General features: G+C 40.7%; 2 protein-coding genes and 1 non-coding gene across 4 annotated transcripts in view; 1 reads left to right on the forward strand and 2 right to left on the reverse strand.

The window, feature by feature from the left end:
• LOC146004565 (putative E3 ubiquitin-protein ligase RNF144A) overlaps positions 1-26970 on the reverse strand; it is a 200152-nt gene that overhangs the window by 145534 nt on the left and 27648 nt on the right. The window lies entirely within an intron of this gene.
• Positions 20231-20302, forward strand: TRNAC-GCA (transfer RNA cysteine (anticodon GCA)). Its single transcript has one exon. It is a non-coding gene; the product is annotated as a tRNA-Cys (tRNA).
• LOC146004597 (uncharacterized) lies at positions 22286-22996 on the reverse strand. The gene has a single exon (XM_083143461.1). It carries the CDS (start codon positions 22994-22996, stop codon positions 22286-22288), a length of 711 nt encoding a protein of 236 aa, XP_082999587.1.

Genomic DNA, 26970 nt, shown 5'->3' on the forward strand with positions numbered 1-26970 from the left:
GTACTAGCGACGAAACGAACCACTCAGATAAACACCTACCTTCAAAATATTTACTCCGCGACAAAACGTACCACTTCAAGGAAAACTAACTTTGGCCATCTGATCAGTACAGTATGCACGTGTAGCCCCACGAATCATGCCCGGGTAGCCCCACGAACCATTCACGAATAACCCCACGAACCATTCACGGATAGCTCCACGAACCATTCACGGATAGCTCCACGAACCATTCACGGATAGCCCCACGAACCATTTCCGGTAAGGTTAGGTTAGGTTAGGCAAGCATAGTTAAAATTTTGTTCGTAAAACAATGCGATACAGCTTAAAAAAGAAAATTCAACTTACATCAGAGACAATATTCTTGCTGCTAACATAACTAAAATGAAAATCGAAAAAGAAGACGGAAAGATAAAACAAATGAAAAAAAAATGTGAACGACGGCCTAACCACTGCTGATTTTAAACACGCCAAAATAGCTATATTATACATTATATAGTAATGTTGCCAGTCTAAAGTCTGGATAAAGTGTGATGGAAATCAGCAAAACTAGAGAAAATGGTAATTCCGGTAAATGATTTTTGATGCCGTCCCATCAAGTGGTACGTTTTGTCGCATCGCAAATATTTTAAGACTCATTAGAAGACCCTCGAGCTGGTCAGGTGGTTGGTACGTTTTGTCGCTGGTGCGTTTTGTCGGTGGTACGTTCGGTCGCGTATTCAGCAGCAAGTTCGTAAGTGTTTTCAGTGTCGGCAAAAGGGGAGTGGGGTAGTAAGTAAGGGTTTAGGAAGGGGGCTGAACGAAAACCACAAAGTGCAGGGCGGAAAAAGCAAGCCTTCGAGTAAAGTGCTCGTCACGTGACTGAATGTGACCGCCAACGTCCAATAACAGATTATATATATAAAACTGTATATAGTCCGAATCTATGGTTCATTCCGCGTATAACGGTACTTGATTCATCCGTCTAAGGCAATTAGCCTCCGATCTACAGTCATCTAAATTAAACTCTGCATTTTGCTAAAATACGGCCCGGTCACCGGGGGCTTAAATGCAAAATGGGGTCGGTAATCAAAAGGATTAAAAAAAAATAGTCGTGGTGGTTTCCGATCGGCTTGCGAGAGGTCCAAGTTTGAGAGACTGCTAAAACACTTGAAAAAGTAGTTATTTGTAACAAAATTGGCTGCACTTGACGACGCTCTAAGGTACCTTCACGAAAGGTGGCCATAGTTAAGCTTTGACATTTTTTTATAATTTTGTGGTGAGAGATACGTTCCTAATAATTTCTATGTGAAACATTGGTAACATGCCAAACATGGAACCGTGTTACAAAATGTAATAATAACTACGTCATATTTTTTTGTGAAAAATGGCTGCAAGTGGGCCACCTTGGGCACAGGGGTACCAAAGGTGGCCCACTATTAGAAATTGCTAGTCATGTAGATGGGTTTCGAAAACAAGAAACACTGTGTTAAACAATAGGATATGTATTATTAGAAAGAAAATACACCTGTTGCTAATGGTTATACAACATATGAAATGATTGTAATGTTTGGAAAAAAAATATGAAGTTTAGTCCGAGTCCTGACAGAAGCTGCACACGAATGCAGGTATTTTGTTTTGAACGGTGAGTCCTTCACACTCCTCATGTACGTATCGGCGCCATTGTGTCAAGCATCCTGTCGGTCTTGCACAAATGTCCATTGTGGGCCACCTTTGGGCCAGTTGCATGACATGACATTATTGCATAACAGTGACTTTAAACACTATGGTACGTTTAACTGAATATCATCGTCTAAAAGATATGTCCATACACTGACAAATAATGTGCAATGTGTGTACTATGCCTTGCATTTAATGTGTTTAAATTTCAATTTTCTACTCACCAGTGGCGTACGCAGGATTTCATCAAGGGGGGTGTTATTTCTAAAACTTTTTTCCACATTCACATTACCATTGTTTTATTATACTTTAATTAAATAATAATAATCACAATTAATTAATAATACTTATAATTAATTATCTAAATTAATACTAATAATACTACTAATACCATAGATCTACATAAATATAGTATTTATGAAAACATTAGAACGAAATTACTTTCTAGTCATTCGAATTTTATCAAATCCTGGGAGCATTTTTTTGTTTCTTTGTTACTAAATAATTGTCTGGTCAACGAGGTGAGACATTTCAAGGGTGAAGAAGATCCATAAATACAAGAAAATATAATAAAATAAATTGAAATAATCAAAGTATGGAACTCATCCAAGGAGCTGCAGTAATCTGGTCGGTAGAGCGTCTGACAAGTGACAATCACGCGGGAGATCCGGATTCGATTCCCGAAATTGGTTGGAATTGTTCCGGCTTCTTCCCCGCATAAATGTCCCCGATAATTCACATCTGGATTGTCTCCCTGTTCTTGCCAATAAAACATTTTACAATAGTTAAGCTTATTGTCGTTTGAATAATTGTCTAGTCAACAAGGTGACACATTTTTAAGAGATACATTCAAACTTGCTGCGGTAAACAATACAATGGGAAGGCGAATTGGTGACTGTATTCTTGTCCGCCTAGCCTTTGTCTATACATTAGCCTCTTACAACGTACCAACAGCTTTATTTAGTTAATTCTCATTGTTCACACAAAAAAAATGCATGTTCGTTGAACACTGGCGTACGAAGAGGGGTGCCCGATGGTGTTCCAGCCCCTACCGAAATTTTGAGAAAATCAGCATTTTCAAATAAATATCCGTTAAGAACTTTAAAAAATCAAAATGTGTAAATGCGAAACCTCTTTTAAAGTGAATCCCGATTACCATTTTTGTCTTTGAATACAATTTTAATAGACTGAAAAGCTCCAAAAATACGAAATATTTTATTATGCATCCTGCCCTCCAAAACGAAGCCATGTGCTATCCACATTTACAATTCCAGCGCCTCCCGAAAAAAAAAAATATGCGTACGGCAGTGTATTGAACATTGTTGCAACTGAGATACAAAGCAACCTTTTTTCTCTTTGAAATCAGTTACCCTAACCTAACCTCATAAACTCGTGATTATTTTCAAGGCATCACTCTAAAAGACGCCTGAGTTTGGAATGCTGTGCTTTTCTCCATGCTGCATGGAAATAATAATTCAAATTATTATTATTATTATTATTAGTAGTAGTAGTAGAAGTAGTAATAGTAATATTATTGTCCCAGATCTTTGACTGTGAAAAATTGGCCATTTCATTTTTTTCCACAGCATTTTTCATAATATTTCACAAGCTCAAGGGGGGGGGTTAAACCCCGTAACCCCTTCCTTGCGTACGCCACTGCTACTCACCTCCCGTCTTACACCAGCCACAAAAAACGTGTCACTCAAAACAATAACGTCTGCAAAATGGCGCCTGTGCACGCTAACAGCTTGGTTTTTGGTAGTGTGCACCAGAGTGGGACTGCATTCAATAAACTGCTGCCATCTTCCGACTAAATGTTGTACGAACGCAGATATCGTGGGGTGGGCCACCTTTGGCACATGGGCCACCTTTGGTGAAGGTACCTTACACGTACATTGATATGTACTCGTTTTTACTTCGCTTTTCTGAAAACATTGGCTAATCATGAAGATGAGGAGGAATGGCGATAACATGAAATTGGGGTTGGAGTTGGACAATAACGAACACGCACAGACTGGATACAAAACAGGCCCCACCCATGCTCCATACGGTGACGTCCACATTCTGGATGTCCTGATTCAGGATCTCTTTGAAAAGTGTCTCGATTCGGGATGTGTTTATCACAGATTTGATGTCTCAGTGGAATTTGTCCGGATTGAGGATGTCCTTTAATTGCCTAAGACCGGTTTCTTGAGAATTTCGACCTTTAGGAGCAAAGGGAGATAATAGTCCAAGGCACCTTAAAAAGACAAAATTAGGTTAGGTTAGGAATCATAACGTTCCATTGCTGCGTGCACGTTGTGACTGACCCAAAGATGTTCATTTATTTCATTTATGATGTTTTGTTTAATTTTGTGTTTAATACGCACGATGATATATCTATGTTATCAATTTCTGTTTGGTTATATTTTGGAAAACGTTGTTGCATTAATATGATGTATAATTAATTATTATCACATTCTTGATAATGTAAAATTACACAGTAGATCAATAAGTGAAAAAATATATGGAAATTTTAAATAGTGACGTCCGAGTTTCATTGAAGTTATAAAAATCCTAATTGCTATTTCGTAAAGTGAATACTAGGATGCTTCGTTGAAGTTCAAGTAAAAGTCTTGCTTCAACGTGTATGTTCAAGCGGTGGAATGTCTACCCTACGAGTCACTCCCACTCGAGGGCTCCAGTCAAGGAGACATCCTGAGTTAGGACAACCTCAAATCTTTAGCAAACCGGATCACAGAACACATCCCCAATCGAGACAATTTTCAATGGAAGTTCCACAGATCCTGAATCGAGACATCCTCAGTGTGGTATAAATCCTCCATACTGGCTGCGAGTATAGAGCCTTGTTAATCTGCAACGGGTCATTCCATGTCAAATTAACCAATCAAAAAAATATTTTTGAAGCTTTAGGTTTCAGATTTTTAAGATTTTTTGTTTATTCATAGTATACCTATTAGGAGGACAAAAACTGCCAAATTTCAGATTTTTTGGGCTATTAATTTTTGAGTTATTGATTTTCAATAATTTGAAGACATTTTGAGATCTTTAAACAACTGTAGTTCAAAAAATATTTCACCTAGAGAGCTCAAATTGGTGTCGTTCTCTTCTGCTTTTAATGAGCTTTAATTGGAGATGCAACATGAGGGTGCTATTTGAATTTTGCAATTTTTTACAAAAAAATATAATAATTGAAAATCCCAAAAAACATCCCATTTAATTTTTTTGAAAAAAAAATATGTTTTAAAGACATCAATCGACTATTTGTGTGCAAAATTTCACAATGAGACGGCAATGGGTTGCTATGGAAATTATTTTGTATTGTAATGTGTGTGAAATTTGCTAAATTTGATGATTTTCATGTTAAAACCATAAGCAGAGTGGTTGATGTTGAAGTCTTCATATTAATCTATTTATAATTTTTTAACTACACTAGACGTTAGCCGCTAGCTAAGCGTGTTTTCAAGACAGACCCGCCGCATCCGTTTGGTGCTAGCGCGCAAGGCGAAGAATAGCTTCATTTCCTCCCACTTAATGCATACCTTTAATATATATCGTGCTGTAGTCAGATGTAAATGACTGAATGCTACTATGCCATACGATACGTCATAGCAACAGTAGAGAAAAGTATATTGTTACAGTAATGAGTAATTATTTGCCGATAAGGCATTGTCACAAGAAAGGAGACTGTCCCAGCTAATACAGAACGTCTTACATGTTTTGAGAATAAATGCACGTTCTCCGAATCCACAACGCAGGCAATGCAGCACACACCGCTTACTCACAGCCGCGTGTGACGTCATCCACATGTTATCACCTCTTTTCTTCTTCGGAAGACAAAGGTTTGATATGACCCGGCGGAGGATGTTAACCTCACGCATCAACGCGATGATTCCAAAGGTGCTCAGCAGAGGGCAGCAGCGGACACAACGGTTGAATCGTAAGCCAGAAAGTGTGTTACCTGTTGAAACGCTTTACCTTTCGTTAATTATCGCCTCGTGGTTACATTATACCTGCACTTCTGCGCAGTTAGCGACTCCCGCTGCTCGCTCGCTACTGTTTGCTTTCGCTAATGCGGGTGAGAAAACAGCAGGAAGAACTCATAGGGGTGCTCGAAGGTTGGCAACAGTCAGAACTGCAGTCAGTGATGTGCGTCTACGCGTAAACAACGATAGTCTACATTCTACACGTAGACAATTTTATACACGTAGATGACGTAATCTATGTAAACAACATGGCGAAAGGTGATAAGTTAGCAAAGGGCGCCGTGAAAGTAAAACAAAATTATACTGTATATCAGTTACTGATGTGTGAGAACTTTTCATGCTCTTCCTTCCAAATTCGAACAATTTCTCACCTAAGAAAAAAACTTAAGATAAAATATTTTAGTGTTTTATGGGGAAAAGACTAATTTTGCCTCATGCCTGCCATCTGTCTTTTTTTTTTTTTTTGCATCCATAGTTGATGATAGAAGAGAAGAGACATTTTGTTGTAAATCGGATTCTTGTCAGTTCGTTACGAACCAATATAGTTGAAAATGTCACTTTCCTCTCATCAAAGCCTTGAAAATTAATTTTAATGTACTTTAGATTGTCTACGTAGTCTATGTAAACTACAACCCAATGTGATCTACGCGTAGATTACGTGTAGACAACGCATGTAGACGTAAACGTGTAGTGTACAGCACATCACTGGCTGCAGTAAGTAGCCCCAGGCGCGGAGGCAAACAGGGCGCCAAACGAACATAAAGAGGAAAAGTTGAATATGAGCAAACACACACACAAACATGGGCGTCGCGAGGAGAAATTGACAACTTTCATTTCAAGTTACAATAAAGAAGAAAGCTTGCTGTTGTTATTATTATTAACAGAAATTAGGTTCAGTTAGTATTGGAACAGAATAACTAAAGTAAAAACTGCGTTGGATCGAAAACAAATAGTGTAAAATAAGAATAAATAGTTTCCCAGTTTTCAAAATTAAAAAAAAAATACGTGAGAGGTCACACATAAACTATGACTAAAATTCCCTCCTAACTCTTGCGTGTAAATGTTAGTAACAAAATGGAATAACTTGCATTTCAGTACGCTAATTATATAAAATGTAAAAAGTCATGAAAAAGAGCTTTGCTAGATATTCATTCGTCTGGTCTACTATTACTATGAGCTGTGGCATTGTTGGGTAGAAATTATTTCGCATTTCAATGTCAACAATGTGCCATGTTAAATATTGTAGTTTCTTCTCTGTTCACCTGGAACTAATGCCCCCCTCCCCCCCCACTGAACGAGCGTTTTCGTACAGAAATGATTTGTGGGCAAGACAAGAATGCTTTTTTCAGTACAAACCTTGAAAGCTATGTTGATTAATAAGGTGAACTTTAATCACGCATGTGTAAACTTTTACAAAATGTAATTTGAAAAGTGGGATGTACTGAAGAAGATTCATTGGCAAAATATCAATGAATGGCTTCTAATTCTTAAGGACTGCTTGGTTGAAGTGCAGTGCATATCTCCATATTATGCAAGTTATTTACACAGTATTTGTGTATATATTTAATTAGTTTTCAAACATAAGTATTTGTGGTGAAACAGTTTTTATATTAAAATGTGTACATTTTGCCGTCCCGTGTTTCCTTCAGTGAAAAATGTCCCGTCTTGTTGTTTTAAGAATCTGACCACTAGGGAGCGGAAGTTGATGAACTAAAAAATATAGGTATATGGCTTATAGAATGTCCTAAAAATTGGAGAAAATGACCATTAAATTTCTTAGTTTCAGGTTAAAAATTGAAATGAAAAGGAAATTAAACAAAATGCAATCTTGCTTTTAAAGAAAGGCACCAAATGATACCCCATGCACGTTCAATTAACATATGCAACGAGGATTTCCAATGGAAACATTCCCCGACACAAGACTGTCACCAGCTCAGCATTTCTTTTGTTCGTAAATTGCAATCCTGCGAGATATATATATATATACGTACGCCTATGTTCACCTTGGTGAAAAGACTCAAGAATATCACCAAAATGAAAGAAGTGACAAAATATGACGAAACAATACACCGAATATTGCGAAAAATGACGGGAAAATGCCGAAAATTGGGGAAACTGACCTAAAACCTGAAAAGTAGCAAAAGATGCAAAAAAAAAAAAAAAAATGTACTTTAAAATTATGTTTTTGGGTTCTAGGCGAAGTGTAATATTGTGTATATTTAATGGGCATTGTGTCCGAGATGTCAGAAAAAAGATGAGATTTCATCAACTTCCGCTCCCTACTGATCACTTTATCCTAAAAGGTACGTACTTCCCGGGAAAATGTACTGAAAGAGCGAGGGACCTAGTAATTATGAGATGCGGCTAGTTTCACGTGCTCACTCGACTTCCTCCAGCAGATACGTCACCCGTCCTTGGTGCAGCAGTTATCAGTGTTTCACAGTCACGAGTTACTCTGTTACGTAAGAAACGTGCTTTGAGAGAGAGAAATTGATATTTATATCAGGTCCGCAGCGAGGGGGACTGAAGCCTTGGGCGCAATGCACAGAGGGAGCTATTCCGAGCTTTATTTAAAACAAGAGACTAACGAAGAATATGGGACGGAGAAATTTACGCTTGGCAGAGGCATTAATAATATATGTAAGAAAGCCTATGCCTGCTTACATCTATTATACAAATAAAAAAAAATCTTCCGCCTGTTATTATAGAACGACTTGTACAAGCTTTGGTCCTCTCGCATCTTGACTATTGCGATAGTGTATATGCTGATTGTAATGAAATGCTGGCAATGAGATTTCAAACAATTCAGAACTCGTGCATAAGATATATATTTAACCTTAAGAAGTATGACCAGTTAACTGAATATTATAATAAATTAGGCTGGATTAAAATGAAAGAAAGACGGAGGTACAGAAAACTAGTGTTGCTATACAAGTTACTTTATACAGGAAGTCCTTTATATCTCACAGACAGATTGCTTCCCTTAGGAAACCCAGAATTATCACACACAAGATCCCAAAGTTCCAATCTTCTGACAATTAAAACTCACAAAACTGAATTTTTTAGTAACTCTTTTACTGTATCAGTGGTTAGGGACTGGAATGCACTTCTTACATGAAATGAGAAAATCGATTTCCATAGGTATCTTCAAAAGAAGATTAAGATAAAGTTTTATGGAGTGATTTTTTTGTTTTTTTTGTCAAATTAATACAAAGGTAAAAAAAGGTAAAGTGCTCCCCTGTGCAAAGCACCACGCCATGAAGGCGTATAGGGGGTGTGGGGGTAACGCCCCACACTTTCTTGATCCGGTCGTGAGTGGGGGTGATGTGATCAGCATCACACCCCTGACCACCTTTACCCCCCAGGGTTTCCCCCAGGTATCCATGTTATTCGACGCTGGGTGGGCGCCAGGAATTAATACATGTTTAATAAATATTTGTAGTGGCCTGTTATGTATAAAAACCTGATGTATGAGTGTGTGTACATGTATATATATGTTTTATGTAATTCTTTGAATTACATATTTTTACCGCTGTTGGTTTGACATGAAAGGTATATGTGCGATCGTTATTTGCAATGTTTATATATGAATCAATTTATGAATATGTTCTATATTATGAACTTTTGTATGTAGCTGAGTGTAAGAAAAGGCATGAGCCTTAATCTCCGACACAAATAAATAAGAGACAAATAAATAAATAAATATTCTGTTAACACCGCTGGATTTTTCTGTTCGCAAGTAGTAATAATCAGCGCGGTTGGCCCTATAGTGCACAGGATCAGTGAACCCCCAGTAATATACGATAATCACCTCGAGAATGAACAATAAACAATTTCTTTGCCTTTTCGCATTATTTCGCTAACATATTTACACAATAAGTCATCTATTTGTGTCCGCAACACGGCGAACTCTTTTGCTGAGAAGGAGAAACCGCGAGTCGGCCGCCCTCGTACAGACCCTCAGTTGAACCCCCACAGGACAGCTCCGCAGAAGCTCGAGGTGGGAATAGGGCAAAATGAATACGCGACAAAACGTACTTACAACCTGGGCAGCTACCTGCAAAGGGTCTTCTAATGAGTCTTAAAATATTTCCGATGCGACAAAACGTACCACTTGAAAGTCCTACATCTTGAACTTTACGCCAAAGGCATTTTTTTTAAAATGGAAGAAGCACCCACTGATTTCTGTCGAAAGAAACACTTGGCGAATCGCATATATGGCTGCAAATTCAAAATCCACGTTCACTCTTTCTGGTTTCCACTACGGAACAGCCTGAATGACGAGTCGAAACAAGCAAATATACGTAGGTCTCTCTATCCTTATTGGGCAATAGAGCAAAAACTACAGGGTTGATATTTGTTTCTTCAGTCGTGCTTCCAAAATCTGCATGGATGCTGTAAATCTGAGAAAATTGTTTACTACACCACTTAAAAGTGCCATCCATGAAAAAATGAGTAAAGCATTTCAAACTCTAACTAACGTAACCTAACCTAAACTAAACTAATATGAAAAAAAACAACCAGGAAATTCGCATGAAATCTATATTAGTAACACTTAGCTCTATTTCCATGCATCCTTCACCGAGATGCCGAGGAGTCAGCACCTCGGACTTTTGCCACGCTGTGGTAAAACGGGAACTGTTTGATTCCGAAAACCCCAGCCATGGAACAGGGGCACCGGAAGAAGCGAACCCGAGACGAACGACCAAAAACCGACTCAGAGGGGGATGCAGACACCACCAGCGAGTACGACAGCGACCACCAGACCGCGTCGCAGCCTAGCAGACAGCCCAGCAGTCAGACACGAGGCAACAAGCCAGTTCCCTCTCCACCCACGAAGACACGCAGGCCCCCCTGCATAACGACATACAATACTACAACCAACAAGGTGACTGATGTGATAAGCAACCTTGTTGCTGGCCACAGAATATTTCTTCGATACACAAAGGGAAGTTGCCGCATTACTACATTAGACCAGAAGGCCTTCACGTCCGTATGTGCTTACCTCAAAAAGGAAAACATTGCCTTCGCTTACGGCTCATCTGCAGCTGCTAAACTAAAGGTAATTATACGTTACCTCCCGATGGACATCAGTCTAGATGGACTTCGTGAAGTTCTGACAAAATTATATGGATTTCTAATCCATAGTATCCACCAATTAAACACCACAGTTCGACGTCAGCAGAACACAACTACAGAGTCACGGGGACCCACCTCGACGAGGAAGAAATTACCACTCATCATGGTTGTCCTCCCTAACACTCCAGAATCGCATCGGATCTATAAACTTGAAAGTATGAAATGTTACCAGATAAAAGTAGAGAAATATCGCTCTTCTATGATTCTTCAGCGCCACGCGTGCCAGCGGGTCGGGCACGGCCAGCGGCACTGCTTCGCTACGCTACACCCCGCTGCGTCAAGTGTGCGGGGCCACATAGATTCGCTGACTGTCCCGAGAAGGACCTGGACACCCAACCCAGATGTGCTAATTGCAACCTTAACCACTATGCCAGCTATAGGGGATGCTCCCTATTCAAAAAGATCAAAGCAGAAGTTCGGACCCAATCCAACCAAAAAACGCCCAGCTGCACCGAGGCCCATTCGACAGGACGTTCCCGTGAAGACACCCTCCCGGGAATATCGTCCCAGACCTATTGCCAATTCGACCAATCAGAAGTCAGAACCACGCAGGAGAGACAACCGCCTGCAAGCACCTCGACCGACGTCACGCCAAGCAACGCCGTCGACTACAGACCAAGAGTCCCTGCTGGAATTACTCCATCAACTGGCGCAGCCTGACATCATTTCTGGTTTAATACAGCTACTCCAGGGAATTCAAACAATCCGGGAAGCGCCGGATCGTTCGACTCGACGAAGGGTAATTACCCAGCTAGTCGATGTTCTGGTACCTTAGGGTACCATGTGTTGTCTTGTGTTGTCTATTATATTTAATGTTATAAATGTTTCCTTACATTGTACAATCCCAACGAACCAGCCTTGCCACAGTTGCGGGAGGGCTCGTTGGGGTTGTGATAATCCTGTAAAAAATGGTTCCCCTATCAATCTTCGCCATTTTGTGCGGGGTGAAAGGGGAATCCTGAATGTCTATATATTAATGTATTTGTATTTGTAAACGAGATTCCAGCAAAATAAAACTGATGCTGGGGCAGAAAAGCCCTGTCAACGGAGTAAAAAAGAAAAAAAAAAAAGAGTATTTCCATGTTCATGCTCCCAACTGAACATTCCACCTAAGAGATCAAAGTCGTAATGACTAATGAGGTAAAACGAATAACCTAGCTGGGTGCTGGATAGCGCACCGTATTGGAATGTCTGACATGTCAAGGGCAAGTTCAAGCGTTTTCCTTGAAGTGGTAAGTTTTGTCGGGGAGTAAATATTTTGGAAAGAAAGTAAGAAGAAAAGAAAGAATTAAAGAAAGAAGGAAAGAAAGAAGGAAGGAAAGAAAGAAACAACGAAAGAGAGAAATATGGAAAGACGTAAAAAGCGGGAATAGGAGAAAAGAGCGTGAAAAGGCGAAAAGAGCGGGAAAAGGCGAAAAAGCGGGAACGCGAAAACGAAAGTGGTACGTTTTGTCGGGACACCGGGCAAAATACATGAGAAGAGGATACTGCCAAACCTATATCTCCAACCATGAGTAGGGAGCGGAAGTTGATGAAATGTCATCTTTTTCCTGAAATCTCGGACACGATGCCCATTGAATATAAACTATATTACACTTCGCCTAGAACACAAAAAAGGTAATTTTAAAGTGCATTGTTTGCCAATTTTCAGGTTTTAGGTCATTTTCCCCGATTTTCGGCATTTTTCAGTCATTTTTCGCAATATTCGGTGTATTGTTTCGTCATATTTTGTCACTTCTTTCATTTTGGTAATATTCTTGAGTCTATTCACCAAGGTGAAATATATATATATCTCGCAGGATTGCAATTTACGAGAAAAAGAAATGCTGAACTGGTGACAGTCTTTGTTGGGTCGGGGGAACTACCAAGTGTCCGTCTGCAGCAAACTCAAATTTAAGATCAGATAAGGAGATTGCATTTTGTTTAATTTCCTTTTCATTTAAATTTTTAACCTGAAACTAACAAATTTTAATGGTCATTTTTTTGCATTTTTAAAGTCATTTTTCCCATTTTTTAGGACATTCTATAGGTCATATACCTATATTTTTTAGGTCATCAACTTCCGCTCCCTAGTCATGAGCAATTTGTTCTCTCGCAGAAGCCGCGGCACAAGACACCGTTCTCTCTGCTTCCTCCCTTCCAGTGTTGCCCTGTGAGGTTCAAGTTTGAAGCGTACACATTACATATTCAATCTTGTCTTTGCATTATTTTTGCACCGAACTTCTTGGAATAAATGCAAGATTGTGGCAGAGAAGGATGAGTAGAAATGAATAAAAGCTGGAAAGCGATGAATTAAAATAAAATAAACTGCGAATCTTTAACCTTTGTTATTTTTAATGAGTTCTTCTTCGTTTCCTCATTTGAGAATCTGTAGGTTGTAAATATCACAAGCCATGGTATGAAGAAGGAAATATCGAAGGATGCACACAAAATGTCGGTGCTTGGTAGTGCGGGGACACCAAATCACAATTCTGCCTGGAGCGATAAAATATCAAGCTAGGGGGTTGATTTATATTTTTCCTATTTTGTAGGACAAACAAAGAAAGGAAGAAGGAATAAAACAAAGACAAGGGGCAGAAATGGGAGAGATGAGGGAGAATAGAATCCAAAACAGGTGAAGAGGAACAGAAATAAAGAAGGAAATAGAGAGGAAGGAGAAAGAAACAAAGATATTGACATAAAGAGGGAAACAGGAGATGAGAGAAAGAGAGAGGAGTTGAATCCAAGGCATGGAGAAAGAATGAAAGATAGAAAAATGAAGAACTGAAAATCAAAACATGGAGAGAGAGCGTGAGGGAAACAAATATTATGAGGACTATGACAGAGAGAAAGATAGAGAAGAAATATAGAAAACGAATAAACAAATAGAGAGAGGCGGAGAGAGAGAGAGAGAGAGAGAGAATGAATATGACCGAAAAAACCGACAGACGCAGAGACAAGGGAAGAGGGGTTAGCATGCAAGCAGGCAGCTCTTGCGGTTATGTTGTTATTTCACTCTATGGAATGGACATGTTCTCCTATAGACAACATTATCAGGCAAGATAACCATACGTGCGTGCATACCAGAGTGACACATTGTCTCCGCTTATGCAACCAGCTTCTTCGGATTCCTGCTGCTAGAACGATAAGCCACGTAAATCGCACGCGCGTGCATGAACGTGCAGATAGGAAAACCGTGCAACAAAGCACTGATGAATGTGCATTAGCCAGGAATCCCGGTTTCGAATCTCGGCCTGGGCATTATAATAAATATCAAATCAGAATCAAATAAATGTGTGTGTGTTTGGAGAGGGTGTTTGCCCACGGTGCGAAATCATTGAAGACTAGTGGACAGGCTCGTAGCCAGAATTGATCTCCAGGGGGGGGGGGGCTCACGAGTTATCAGGGGGGCTTTGTAAATCAAGTCCATTTTTCAAAAGTTTAACAATGTTAACTGAAGGTAAATTATGTGTCGGGAAGGGTCATTAAGTTACATACAGTTTAGAAATATCACACAAATACTACATTTTTTCTATATCTTTTAAAATATCGCTAGACGTGTTAACTGGCTGCTACTGAAATCATCCCTTACTACACACTCCATATACAGATATTTATATCATCCAACAAAATATGGACAATATTCAATCATAGTGCCTAGCGTACATTCCACTCCCCGGCCGAAACAATAAAACTCCCCTTCGTTCCCAAAACTTTGACGCACATGCGGAGGGAATTTGCATAATGACATAAAAGTCAAAGATTTGTGTGTAAATGGGAGGACGCAACATTGGTAGCGAAGGTACAGGTAAAGAAGCTCCTTTGTGAAGGAACTTTCTAAAGTCTAGAGAAGAGAATCTCCTAAATACTTGCCGCTACTTATACTTCTTCTTATAACTAAGATGAACGAATGTAATAGCTCCTGTCTACATTTTCACTCTTCACTCCAAACAAATTACACAAAATAGTTTTACATAATATCAAGGGGGCTGACAGTAGCTCCAGGGGGTTCAGCCCCTTGACCCTGGCCCCTGCCTGGCTACGGGCCTGCTAGTGGAGGAATGATGATCTTAATCACATACAAATATATATGTATGTATATATATATATATATATATATATATATATATATACTACATACACACACACACACACACACACATATATATATATATATATATATATATATATATATATATATATTACCCTATAGCGCTACAGCCCAATATTGGGCCCTGGTTCACCTACCGACTGTTGGCCTCCCTCCCACGCGGGCGACCAAGGAGGCGTGGAGATCTGCAGCCAGACTAGGGGGACGGGTGGTTGGCCCTACCAACCGCCAGCCGTTGTAGGACTTCGCGACCGGATTACGCTCATTCACTCGGAGCTCCTCAATTTCCTCACGATGATGGGTTGCCAACGGTCCTATACACAGGCCGAAAATTTCCGAAGACTGAACCCGGGATCGAACCAATGCAGCCGCCGTCCAAAGCAAGGTGCCTTGGACAGAACAGTAACGGAGGAGGACATATATATATATATATATATATATATATATATATATATATATATATATATATATATATATATATATATATATATATATAGGGCTATATATGTCATTTATACCAAAGTAAATTACTAAATATTTAAAAATACATTATTATTAAATACACATAAAGTAACATATTGCTAGTTTATACATATATATTTATAAATTAGCAAACTAAATCCTAATTGGTTAAATGCGACAAGAAATTATAAAATAGTCGGAAATAGTTTCATTGTAATTTTTGGTTTAGTTTTTGCTTTCAGTTCATATAAATTAATTACATTTCATAATTATATAATTACATTTGAGCCCGCCGCCGTGGCGGAGTGGTTAGCAGGCCGGGTTCGAATCCTGGCCTGGGCATGGATATTTGTGAATGCCCATTCATCAATTTTTATCTTATCATCCCCATTTTCGCAAATTAGCTAAAAGTGGCACAAAAAGCGAAGTAAAATAAAGCAAATCAATCAATAATTATATTTGTCCGGCATTCTTGTTTTACTTTTCTTGTGCGTAATATTGGTGTATATTGTTATTGTTATTGATCTTTTGAGAGAGAGGGAGAGAGAGAAAGCATTCAACATTCACAATCACGCTACTTTGTCTATTTTCGAAGTTATTCTTAGTAAAGTGTATTGGAAGTCAAAACTAATTCCTTATCTTTTGTTCTTACAGCAAAAACTTTCCCCTGGACGTTTTGATGGGGATGTGGGGGTGGGGGGTTGAGGCCAATGGTGGGGGAAATCCCTTTGTTCCCCTAGAATTTCGCACCCTGCATATCTTTCCGTGTTCTATTAATGCTTCCTTTCTCTGTCTATGTTCCTCTATTCTTCCTCTCTCCCATCTCGTGCATTTTCAGATAAATCTATTATCCTATGGTCGAGTGGTTGTCGACCTCCGTGGCGAAGTGGTTAGCAGAGCGCGCTACAACGCCAGGGGTTCTGGGTTTGAGTCCCGGGTAAGGCATGGGTATTTGTGTTCGTCCAGTTGATAAGAAACAAAGAAAAATGTAAGAATTGAAAAGTGTAAAAGTGAGAAAGAGAGTGAATGGTGGGGGATACCTCCGTGTAGGGGGTATTTCCTTTATATATATATATATATAAAAAGTGGTTAACAGCACGCTACAACGCCAGGGGTTCCGGGTTCGAGTCCCGGGTAAGGCATGGGTATTTGTGTTGGTCCAAATGATGAAAATTGAGATAAACCGAGAAATGAAAAACTGAGAATAAAGTGAAAAACGAGTAATACTACCGCTTAGGGGTATTCCTTTTAAAAAAGAAAAGAAAACTGGTTAGCACATCGCGCTGCGACGCCAAGGGTCCCGGGTTCGAATCCCGCTCGGGCTTGGTTGTTTGTGAATGTCCATTTATCAATTTCATCACTCATTCCCATCTTCGCAAATTAGCCAAGAGGCACAAAACGCAAAGTAAAATAAACTGAAATCTACATTGTTACAGGTTCTAATTTCTAGCAGCTTGCAACAAAGCACCAATGTTTTCCTCGAAGAACCACGGAGAAATGCAACTCCGTTGTTTCCATTTGACACCATAACACACAAACTCCTGAGGCGTTATGTTTTGTACTCTTACGCAAAGCAAGCACAGCATAATGAATAAATTTCTTCCCTTTGTTTTCGCAAATAGAATTCCGTACTAGGCATTTAAAACATGACCTAGTGTTTCACGAGTGCAAAGGTCCAGGACGTAATAAAAGAAACTCATGTTCAGTATGTAGATGAACCATTAAGAACTTTTATTTGTTATTTCTACGTCAATTTTCTACCTACTATCTAGCATTCGCGTGAAGCAAGGACAGCAGTGCTGACCCACAGTATTTCAGTTTAAAATACTTTATTTTTACTTAATTTTTCCTTCAATTACTTGATACCACCTCAAAGGAATGAACTTGTAGACCTCACAGTCAGTTAGTTTTCGAGATGGCAACTCTTAGCACCATCTTGTGGCGATTTGACAAAACATCTGTGTATTTCGGCCAACACTCCGGACCAACGGGAAGCAAGAAATGAAAATGGGACTTTCTATGACCTTGGACCATCCAATACAGACCAGCTTCTATGTATGATACAGAGTGTCCGAAAAGTCACGCAACCCGGTGTTTACGACCGTATAACGGAATAGCGAAACGGAATGAGAAGAAACGCTTTCCGCCAAGAGAATGCCCTGTATATTGGGAAAATTTAGAGAGACAAACATATGTAAGAACATGCATGTTTTAATAACAAATAAGCAAAGTGTTGCCAAAGGCGGAAAAAAAATATTTGCAAATCGTGTATATTGATGCACAGAACTCACTGAGGTAAATTATTGCAACATTTCACAATACCAACGAATAATTTGGATGGCCATCTAATGAATTTGACAGAAAAAGAATTTTGACGAAGTTTCAAAAACATTGCAGAAGGGAATAAATGAGCTGTTCCAAAAATCGATGTTTTCACAATATTACGAGGGACACTGGCAACACTGTTGGTGTCACGTGTCACTAACAGACGTGTTTCACCTCAGGCTATCACATTAAGGCACTTTTAACGACAAAGGAGAAAGTTGGTTATTCTCGAACATATGCAATAAATTACATACACCTTGCAACCCTGAAATGTGGGTATCCCTACAAATTAAAGCAAATGTTCGAAGTGTCCACCATTTTCTTGGATACATAAGTTGGTTCGCTTGATCATGTTCTCAGATACCTTCCTGAGGGTTGCAGCACCGATATTATTAATTTCCTATGTAATGTTTCGTTTCAGCTCCTCCAATGTTCTGCGTCCCGTTTGGTATACTTTCCCCTTTAAGTAACCCCACAGAAAAAAATCTCCAGATGTTAAATCGGGCGAGCGACTGGGCCATAAATCCTTGGATATTAGACGATCACCAAAAAATTCTCTCAGCATACGAAGAGATTCATTAGATGTATGGCAAGTTGCTCCATCTTGTTGTAGCCAAACATCACGTTCGTCTTCTTCCAGGAGAGCAACGAATTGCATTATGAGATCCCCGTACACAGCAGTATCCACTGTTGTCTCAAAGAATAACGGTCCCACAATACGACGTCGCGATATTCCACATCATACACCGATTTTCGGAGAGTGCAAGGGTAGTTCATGCAACTGATGTGGGTTTTCTGTCGACCAATGCCTGGAATTTTGGCTGTTGACATACCTATCCAATTGAAACCACATTTCAGGGTTGCAAGGTGTATGTAATTTATTGCATATGTTCGAGAATAACCAACTTTCTCCTTTGTCGTTAAAAGTGCCTTAATGTGATAGCCTGAGGTGAAACACGTCTGTTAGTGACACGTGACACCAACAGTGTTGCCAGTGTCCCTCGTAATATTGTGAAAACATCGATTTTTGGAACAGCCCATTTATTCCCTTCTGCAATGTTTTTGAAACTTCGTCAAAGTTCTTTTTCTGTCAAATTCATTAGATGGCCATCCAAATTATTCGTTGGTATTGTGAAATGTTGCAATAATTTACCTCAGTGAGTTCTGTGCATCAATATACACGATTTGCAAATATTTTTTTTCCGCCTTTGGCAACACTTTGCTTATTTGTTATTAAAACATGCATGTTCTTACATATGTTTGTCTCTCTAAATTTTCCCAATATACAGGGCATTCTCTTGGCGGAAAGCGTTTCTTCTCATTCCGTTTCGCTATTCCGTTATACGGTCGTAAACACCGGGTTGCGTGACTTTTCGGACACTCTGTACCTTTACCCCACAATCAGCAGGCGCTGAAATTCAATTGCAGTAAGTACCATCAGTAAGGTCTGCTGTTGCAGCTACCGTAGTGTTGCAAACTGCACGGATAAACGTAAATACATGTATAGGGATTGTTTGTACCAAAATCATTGCCAGCCAGAAAAGGTTTCAAATTTATCACACAAGAAACTAACTTACCTATCTCTTTGTACGATATACCCAGTGTAAGTTTCATGTCTATATCGCCTTTTGTACACTAGTTACGTACGTTCGAAGTCTCGGTTGCGTGACTTTTTGGGCACCCTGTATAATGATTCTGAAAATTCCCCATGCGGATTGGGCAGAGCCCACCGTGCCCAGCGACGCCCTCGGCTCTCCAGCAACTCTGGAATGTCTGGAAAGGACATCTCTCTTGCCCGACGAAGGCTGGAACATGTCGAAACCACTCGCTCGGTCCAAGTAGAGCCGCTTGCTCTCCTCAGCCATGATCGATGCGACTGCCATGCCCGACCAGCTCTCGGGTGAAGGAACTCGATGGACATTTTTATGTCTGGCTCAGAAGATGAAAATCCAAAAAATACATTTTAGCGATCTACAAGGGATGTATAAATAATGGCCAAAACTATTCTCACATATCGCAGACATAGTGAGGGGCTGTCGAACAGGTCAATCACCCGGCGGAAACGGGTGTCGATCATTTCAAATTAGAAAAAAAGCATTGATTGATTGGTTGATAAATTGATTGATTGATTGGTTGGTTGACTGATTGGTTGATTCATTGATTGGTTGGTTTGTTGATTAGTTGTTTTGATTTATTGATTGCTTGGTTGCTTGATTGGTTTTTGTTTGATTTATTGGTTGATTGATTGATTGGTTGGTTTGTTGACTTTACTTCGCTTTTCTGCCATTTTGGATAATCGCGAAGATGAGGAAGAGTGATGATATGATGAAATTGATGAAGGGGCACTCACAAAGAACATCCATGCCCAGGTCGGGATTCGAACCCTGAATTTCTGGCGTTGAAGCGCGCTCTGCTAACCACTCCGCAACGGAGGCAGACTGATTGATTGATTTGTCACTTTTGGCTAACTGCGAAGATGAGGACGAATTGCGATTTTACAAATATACAATTTTCTGCCGTTGCTAGCACTTTTTAAAGGAAGAAACATGGCCTTATTCTTTGAGGATGTCTTGGGGGTATAGCTCAGTGGTAGAGCATTCGTCTGCAGATCGAGAGGTCCCCGGTTCAAACCCGGGTGCTCCCTGGCGACTTTGTTTTTAAAGGACGAAACTTCATGCACAAATAGGGTAATGGGATCCACAGCTTAAAGTAGGATCCGAACCCCTATGTGCCTCCACAGGCTGTAGGACCCGCGATCCCTTCATTACAAGGTGATAACGTTGCCACCAGGTAAGGCAATATCAACATTAAAACACACGGACAAGGATAGAGAGTAAATGCCCAACGAGGAACAGGAGTGAAAGTTGATCCATCGGAAGGAAAGGATCTTTCACGTATTCTCTAAGAAGAGCAACATGTGCCGACTGCGCAGACGGGATCCGCGAATCGAAAGGGGTAGAGGAGGCCGGGGGCGGGAGGGGGCACAAAATAAAAGGGCTAAAAAAGGAGGAGAACCAGGACAAGGAGATCGATAGTTACTTCCTAAGTCTTGTCGAAGGCTCTGGAAACCCAGCTTAAAGAGAGGCAGTGAAAGTGCAGAACAAGTAGCAGTGACGAAATGAAATTAAGTCGAGACTCATTAGCATCACTTTCCTGCCACTTGTGCTTAATCGCGGCGATGAAAATGAGTGATGATATTCTTTTAATGTTATTATTATTATTATCTTATTTATTATCTCAATATGGTTACAATTAAGCCACACAACATTTCATTTTGACGAACCCTGTGGCCGAGTGGTTAGCACATCGCGCTGCGAACGCCAAGGGTCCCGCTCGGGCTTGGTTGTTTGTGAATGTCCATTCATCAATTTCATCATTTCATCACTCATCCCCATCTTCGCAAATTAGCCAAGAGGCACAAAACGCAAAGTAAAATAAAATAAATCAAATCAAATAAGAAAAATCAAAAATTTCATTTTGAACAATATTAATACAAATAATGACTTGATGCCCTACAGTATGTAGTAAAAAATATATATATATACACAAGAGCCAAATCTAAGGAAAATGTGATGAATTTACATTAGTATGTATAGTATTCTATAGTATCAATGAAATACAGAAAGTTTGAGAGTTATACACATTTAGAAGAAAGGAAAGTGTAACGGTGTGTGGGTTTGGATATGAATGTGTATGGGATTGCTATGATGAAATTGATGAAGGGACACACGGAAAGAGGATACTTGGCTTTGAGGGGGCTGTGCTAACCACTTTGCCACTGAGGTCGGCAAGTTCAGAATGAATATGGAAGACCAAAACATTTGTAATAATAAGGTATTTTCGAAATAATTGTTGAGCCCTCTTCCAAGCCCTCTCCCTGAAAATCATACAGTGTAAAAAAAAAGTTAGCCGACGAAATGACTTGAAAAAAATGAATTGAGTGACAAATCCCCTCTCTCCTTCACGAAGAGCTTAAAATTGTGTTCCCTCACTGAATTGCAGATTTTAGAGTACACGGTACTTACTATGTTACAGGAAAATGAGCTACGAATATAATAATTAAACCATCCCGATGGTGAGTGGTATCGTCGTCTGCTTGTAATCAAGAGATCCCGGGTTCGATATCCCTTGGTGGCACATAATGGTTAGGAAGCCAACTTAATCAGTCCCAATTAGCTCACCTGTGCATAAAGTGGACATAAAAGAAACAAGCCTCTTGCCAAACTATATTATGGAATTTTACAAAAAATGTCACCCAGGGGTAGTGTTGCCCACGGGACGAGACGGGACAGGCTTTTAAAAATTCGAGACGAGACGAGATTGATCATGTGTCCCGAGACAAACGAATATTTTCGAGACGAGACAGGCCAAAGTCTCGTCTCGTGGGCAACACTACCCAGGGGGCACCCGGGTTTGAACCGAGGACCTCTCGATCTGCAGTCGAATGCTCTACCACTTTTTGTATATACAAGGTGATCCAAAAAGGCCGCCCCTTTTCAATTGGTGAGCATAACTTTATTTAGGCGAATAATTGCAAGCTACAAGAACAGAAGTGTTGAACAGACATGGGAGTTTGATACAAGATATGTCAATCAGGTTGTGAATGTCACATCACATCACGTCTCACTTAAGTTTTGAATATAACATCACTCAGGTGAGCACCACCGTTGTTGGAGCACTCATGAAGCCGAGCCACGAAGCTACGCGGCAATGTATTCTCCAGCATAGCAACCGGAATAGCCGAGATTTCATGGCGGATGTTCTCCTCCAGTTCCTGGATCGTTCCTGGGCGGGTTTCGTAGACCCGGGACTTCAGGTATCCCCACAAGAAAAAATCAGCTGCCGTCAAATCCGGCGAACGTGCCGGCCAAGTCACGTCGCCATATCGGGAGATGAGGTGGCCGGGAAAAAGGTCGCACAATTTGGCAATGGACACACTTGCTGTGTGTGCCGTTGCACCGTCCTGTTGGAACCATGTGATAAGATGAAGGCGTTGGAGTGCCGGCACGAGAAAGTCTTGGAGCATGGTCACATAACGCTCTGAATTGACAGTACACGTGGCACCAGTGGCATTGCGAAAGAAGTATGGTCCGATGATTCCTGATGTACTGATCCCACACCACACAGTTAACTTGGGACTGTGCAACTCACGCTGATGCAATCGCCGCGGGTTTTCTGTACCCCAGAAACGGCAATTATGTTTGTTGACCGATCCCGATATCAAAAAGTGTGCCTCGTCAGACATCAGAAGGTTGTCGACAATGCGTGCATCTTGTGCCCACATGTCGAGAAACGTGTCACAAAACTGAACACGTGCCACTTTGTTGGCTGCGGTCATAGCTTGCACTACTTGCACCTTATACGCTCGTGTATGTAAATCCAAGTGTAAAATGCGATGTAAACTGCCATACGTCATATGCAATGCATGCGATCTGCGGTGCACTGATCTTCGTGGACTTCTTTGGATGTCATCCCGCACACGGTTGATGTGTTCCTGTGTCCTTACAGCTCGGGGTCGTCCAGGAGACGACCTGTGTCATAGTGAACCCTCCTCGTGCCATTTCGCTACCCAGCGCCGTATGGTGTGTTTGTCCAGTGCGTCTCTACGCTGGCCTAGTCGGCGGAAAGCTCGTTGGGTTGCAACAATGGACTTTCTTTTTATAAACAGCTCTACTGCGCGAACATGGTCTTGCACATTCCACTTCTCCATCGCAACTGATTCTCCCACTATTCGTGAGTACGCTTCACTGCCGCCAGCGCACGCCGGCCAGTGTTGGCTTTGCAGTAGCCAATTGAAAAGGGGCGGCATTTTTGGATCACCTTGTATATAAAAGGAAAGCCCCTAGGCGGAAGCTTCCCCCATCACACTTCATTTACTCGTATCATTTCACTCAATCTCAATTTCAGGGCTATTCAGGACAGACAATCACAAACATCCACGTCCGAGCCAGGATTCGAACACGGGACCCCTGGCGCCGTAGCGCGATGTGCTAACCACTCCGCCACAGGGGCCGACCACTGAGCTATACCCCCACGACTATGATTCTAGAAAAAATGCTACCAACGGCAGAAAAGTTTCTGTAAAGTGTTGCGTATGCATTTCCTGGTGGGAAAATTTCCTATTTTTTCATTTCAAAGTGGAATTCCTACCAGAAGGATTACGAGTAATCAATTAAATTGCTGGGCTTCCCGGTGACGTAGTAGTAACGTCGTCGCCTTGCAATCAAAGTGTCTTGAGTTCATGGGCGTCCGAAAGGGGGGGCAAGGGGGGCCGTGACTCCCCCCTGGAAAATGCAAGTCAACCAAAAATTATGTATTTCACAAATGTGCCTTGTTTGCTCCCTGGAAAAAAATACCTTCCTTGCCCCTCCCTGCAAAAAATCCTGTGGACTCCATGCTTGGGTTCGATACCCGGTGGGAACACCATGGTGCGAAATCGCTGCAGATTGGTAGGGGAAATGGAGCAAGGAAACTCTCTCTCTCTCTCTCTCTCTCTCTCTATATATATATATATATATATATATATATATATATATATATATATATATATATATATATATATATAATGTCATTAAATATGTGTTAATTATTATATAATCAAATTATTTTATAAAACATACAATATATTATATAGACTGTCCATTTAAAATTCGTTTAAGGGGCAAAAAATTAGAAACATTAAGAAGATAATTCTTTCCTGTATAAAATTCACATCTAAATTCTATTACGTGTTTTATTAATACATTTATATACAGTATTTTGCGGTAGCTGACGAAAGGGGATGAGAAATGGAGATGAAATAACAAGTCGGACTAATTTCTGTGTTCCAGGAATTGCTGGGTTCAGAAGTGACCTTAGTGCTCTTTGTTGTTCGTTCTTTATATGTTTTAGATATTATTCCAGTACAGTATATTTGACGCCCATACTAATTGTTTATGTTTGTTGTTAGAACCAAAACTCCCCCCCCCCCCGGAAAAGTTTGTTGGGGGGAAATTTCAGGGTGGGAATTCCCCCCTGTCCCCCCAGGATTTCGCACCCTGGGGAACACGTAATGGTTCTGGTCCTGCCTTAAACTGCAGATCCAGTCACTAATAGCCTCTTTGTGTATAAAGTAGACTTAGAACAAAAAACTCAATCAAAACAGAATAATAACGTTCCACTAAAGCGGGAACTCTACGATGTAAAACATTGTCTGGAGAAATAACTGTCTACGACTGTTGCCGTCCAAGCTCTGTGGCATCCGCTTTAACATCCCTGGAGCCGTTCTGACGATATCGCAGCCAACAAGGATTCTTGCTAGGAGGGGATGCACCGTTACTGCTTGCACCCCGAAAACTGCAACGCAGCAAATGCAAAACTAAAGCCCGAGGCCAAGGAATACACTTCATGAAACCCAAACCTTTCGCCTCCAGTTGTGGGAGTTTCAAAGGGGGGAAAGCGGTGCTGCTACACACCTGATTCTTGTCCAGTCGTACACGTGCTGTCCACGTGCAACGCAGAATAGCACGAGAATTTTCCCTCACCATGGCAACTGAAAGCCGATTGGTTCAGCGGTCCATTCGACCCTCCCTGACTTTCGCCGGGAAGGACAAAAATAGAATTTTGAAGTTTGTTCTTTCGCCGTAGAGGCATTAGTTGGTGGGCGGCCACAAGTAGTTTTGGCTTATAACTTTCTAATGACGCGTTTCCGGTCAGGGGTTTCTCATATCATGTTGGTACTTAGGCCAGTCTCCATCCTCACTGAGAGTTCGATTTGAGGTAAAGAACCTCGTTTCGTAGAGGGTTGAAACTCTTTGTTTCAGGGAACTACTAATGAGGTTTGCAACATTGATTTCCATTGACATTGTGGTTATCCCAAGCTTAGAACTTATTTTTACTGCGCCTCCAAGGTTAACGTGGTAATTTCACTCCGTGGTAATTTTCCGTTTCCATGTAACAGCATCATACAATCTCGTCTGTAAACGTTACCCACATGGCTGTTGATATCCCCATTCACGATGATGGCAAGCAACTGTTGCAAGTATCTAGACTATATACCCTGTCCCAGACAACTATAGAGCATCGCCCCGTATAGCGGAAGAGAAGGAGAAGGGAAATCGAGTGAGCAAGCAAGGAAAGTGGGTAAATTCCCCTCCCCCAATTACACAATCCCGATCCTCTCACTGTTCATTGGTGGAGCCGTTTCGCGCCACTACTTGCGCAGAGACTTGTTCTCGTTCGGCACCTCCACAGATAGATGGGACACAGTATAGACCGCTCTTGCCTATGCAGTCTACTTTATATTGCTGCAGAGTGTTAGCCAGAAAGGTCTGACTTTTTCAGAAGGCACCCAATATTGCCATGGTAGATCCTGGTACAGGGGCGCCGATTTGTCAAAATTATTGGGGGGGCTCTGATCACTGAAATAAATTAATGAATGACTCACTCTCTCCCTTTTTAAGTTTTGGCCTCAGTGTTCGGAATCTCATAAAAGCCCATGAATTCCTCAAAAATATCATTTTTTTTATTCACAGTTCGAATGCAGTATATTAATTGTCCACGGATGGATATGTCACAAGTTTCGTCAACCATAACCATAATAGCAAAATATTCCCGACTTTTAATATCTGCTACCACGGAGCGCAAAACAGATCTCCCTAATATGTCAATGATTTCGTTCTGAATGTGATGTGAGAGCCATTTGTAGCCTGATCGTCCCATCCACTACCCTAGTTCATGCACATAGTCTTTCGAAACTCTTTTAGTAAAAATTTGAACAATACTCATAATTACATACTTAGAATATATAGTAATAAGTCATGTGTTTTGCTGTTTCTGGTCATAGCCCTCCCAAAAGTGATGGTTTAGTGGTCTGAGCCCCCCAAAGTTGATGGTGTAGAACATTTCAAATGTGTATATTTAAAGCTAAGTTCATGTGGCACAATTCAGAGTAAACTTTACAAGAGAAGCAAAATAATACATTTGATCCTCTTAAGCAAAATTATTTGGGGGGCTCTGACCCCACATCGTTAACATTGGGGGGGCTCGAGCCCCCCCAAGCCCCATGGAGTCGGCGCCTATGTATCCAACCATACCACTTCTCTCGTCTTAGGTTGAACAACTTTCATTTAAGCCAGTGGTGGGAATCGAACCTACGAGAGACCTGAAATTTTACTGCAATCTGATGCACTAATCAGCTTTGCAGTGAAAAAAGATGAAATCTTTCTAGCATGAAACGTATACGCAGCACTTTATACACAGAAGATTTTCTGCCGTTCCAAGCGTATTTGCAAGAGCAACATAATAGTTCTTGCTATTTGTTTAGTACGACGT

The sequence above is a fragment of the Lepisma saccharinum genome, chromosome 22 (genome assembly GCF_977018435.1).
Source record: "Lepisma saccharinum chromosome 22, izLepSacc3.1, whole genome shotgun sequence".
In the NCBI taxonomy this organism is placed as follows: Eukaryota; Metazoa; Arthropoda; class Insecta; order Zygentoma; family Lepismatidae; genus Lepisma; species Lepisma saccharinum.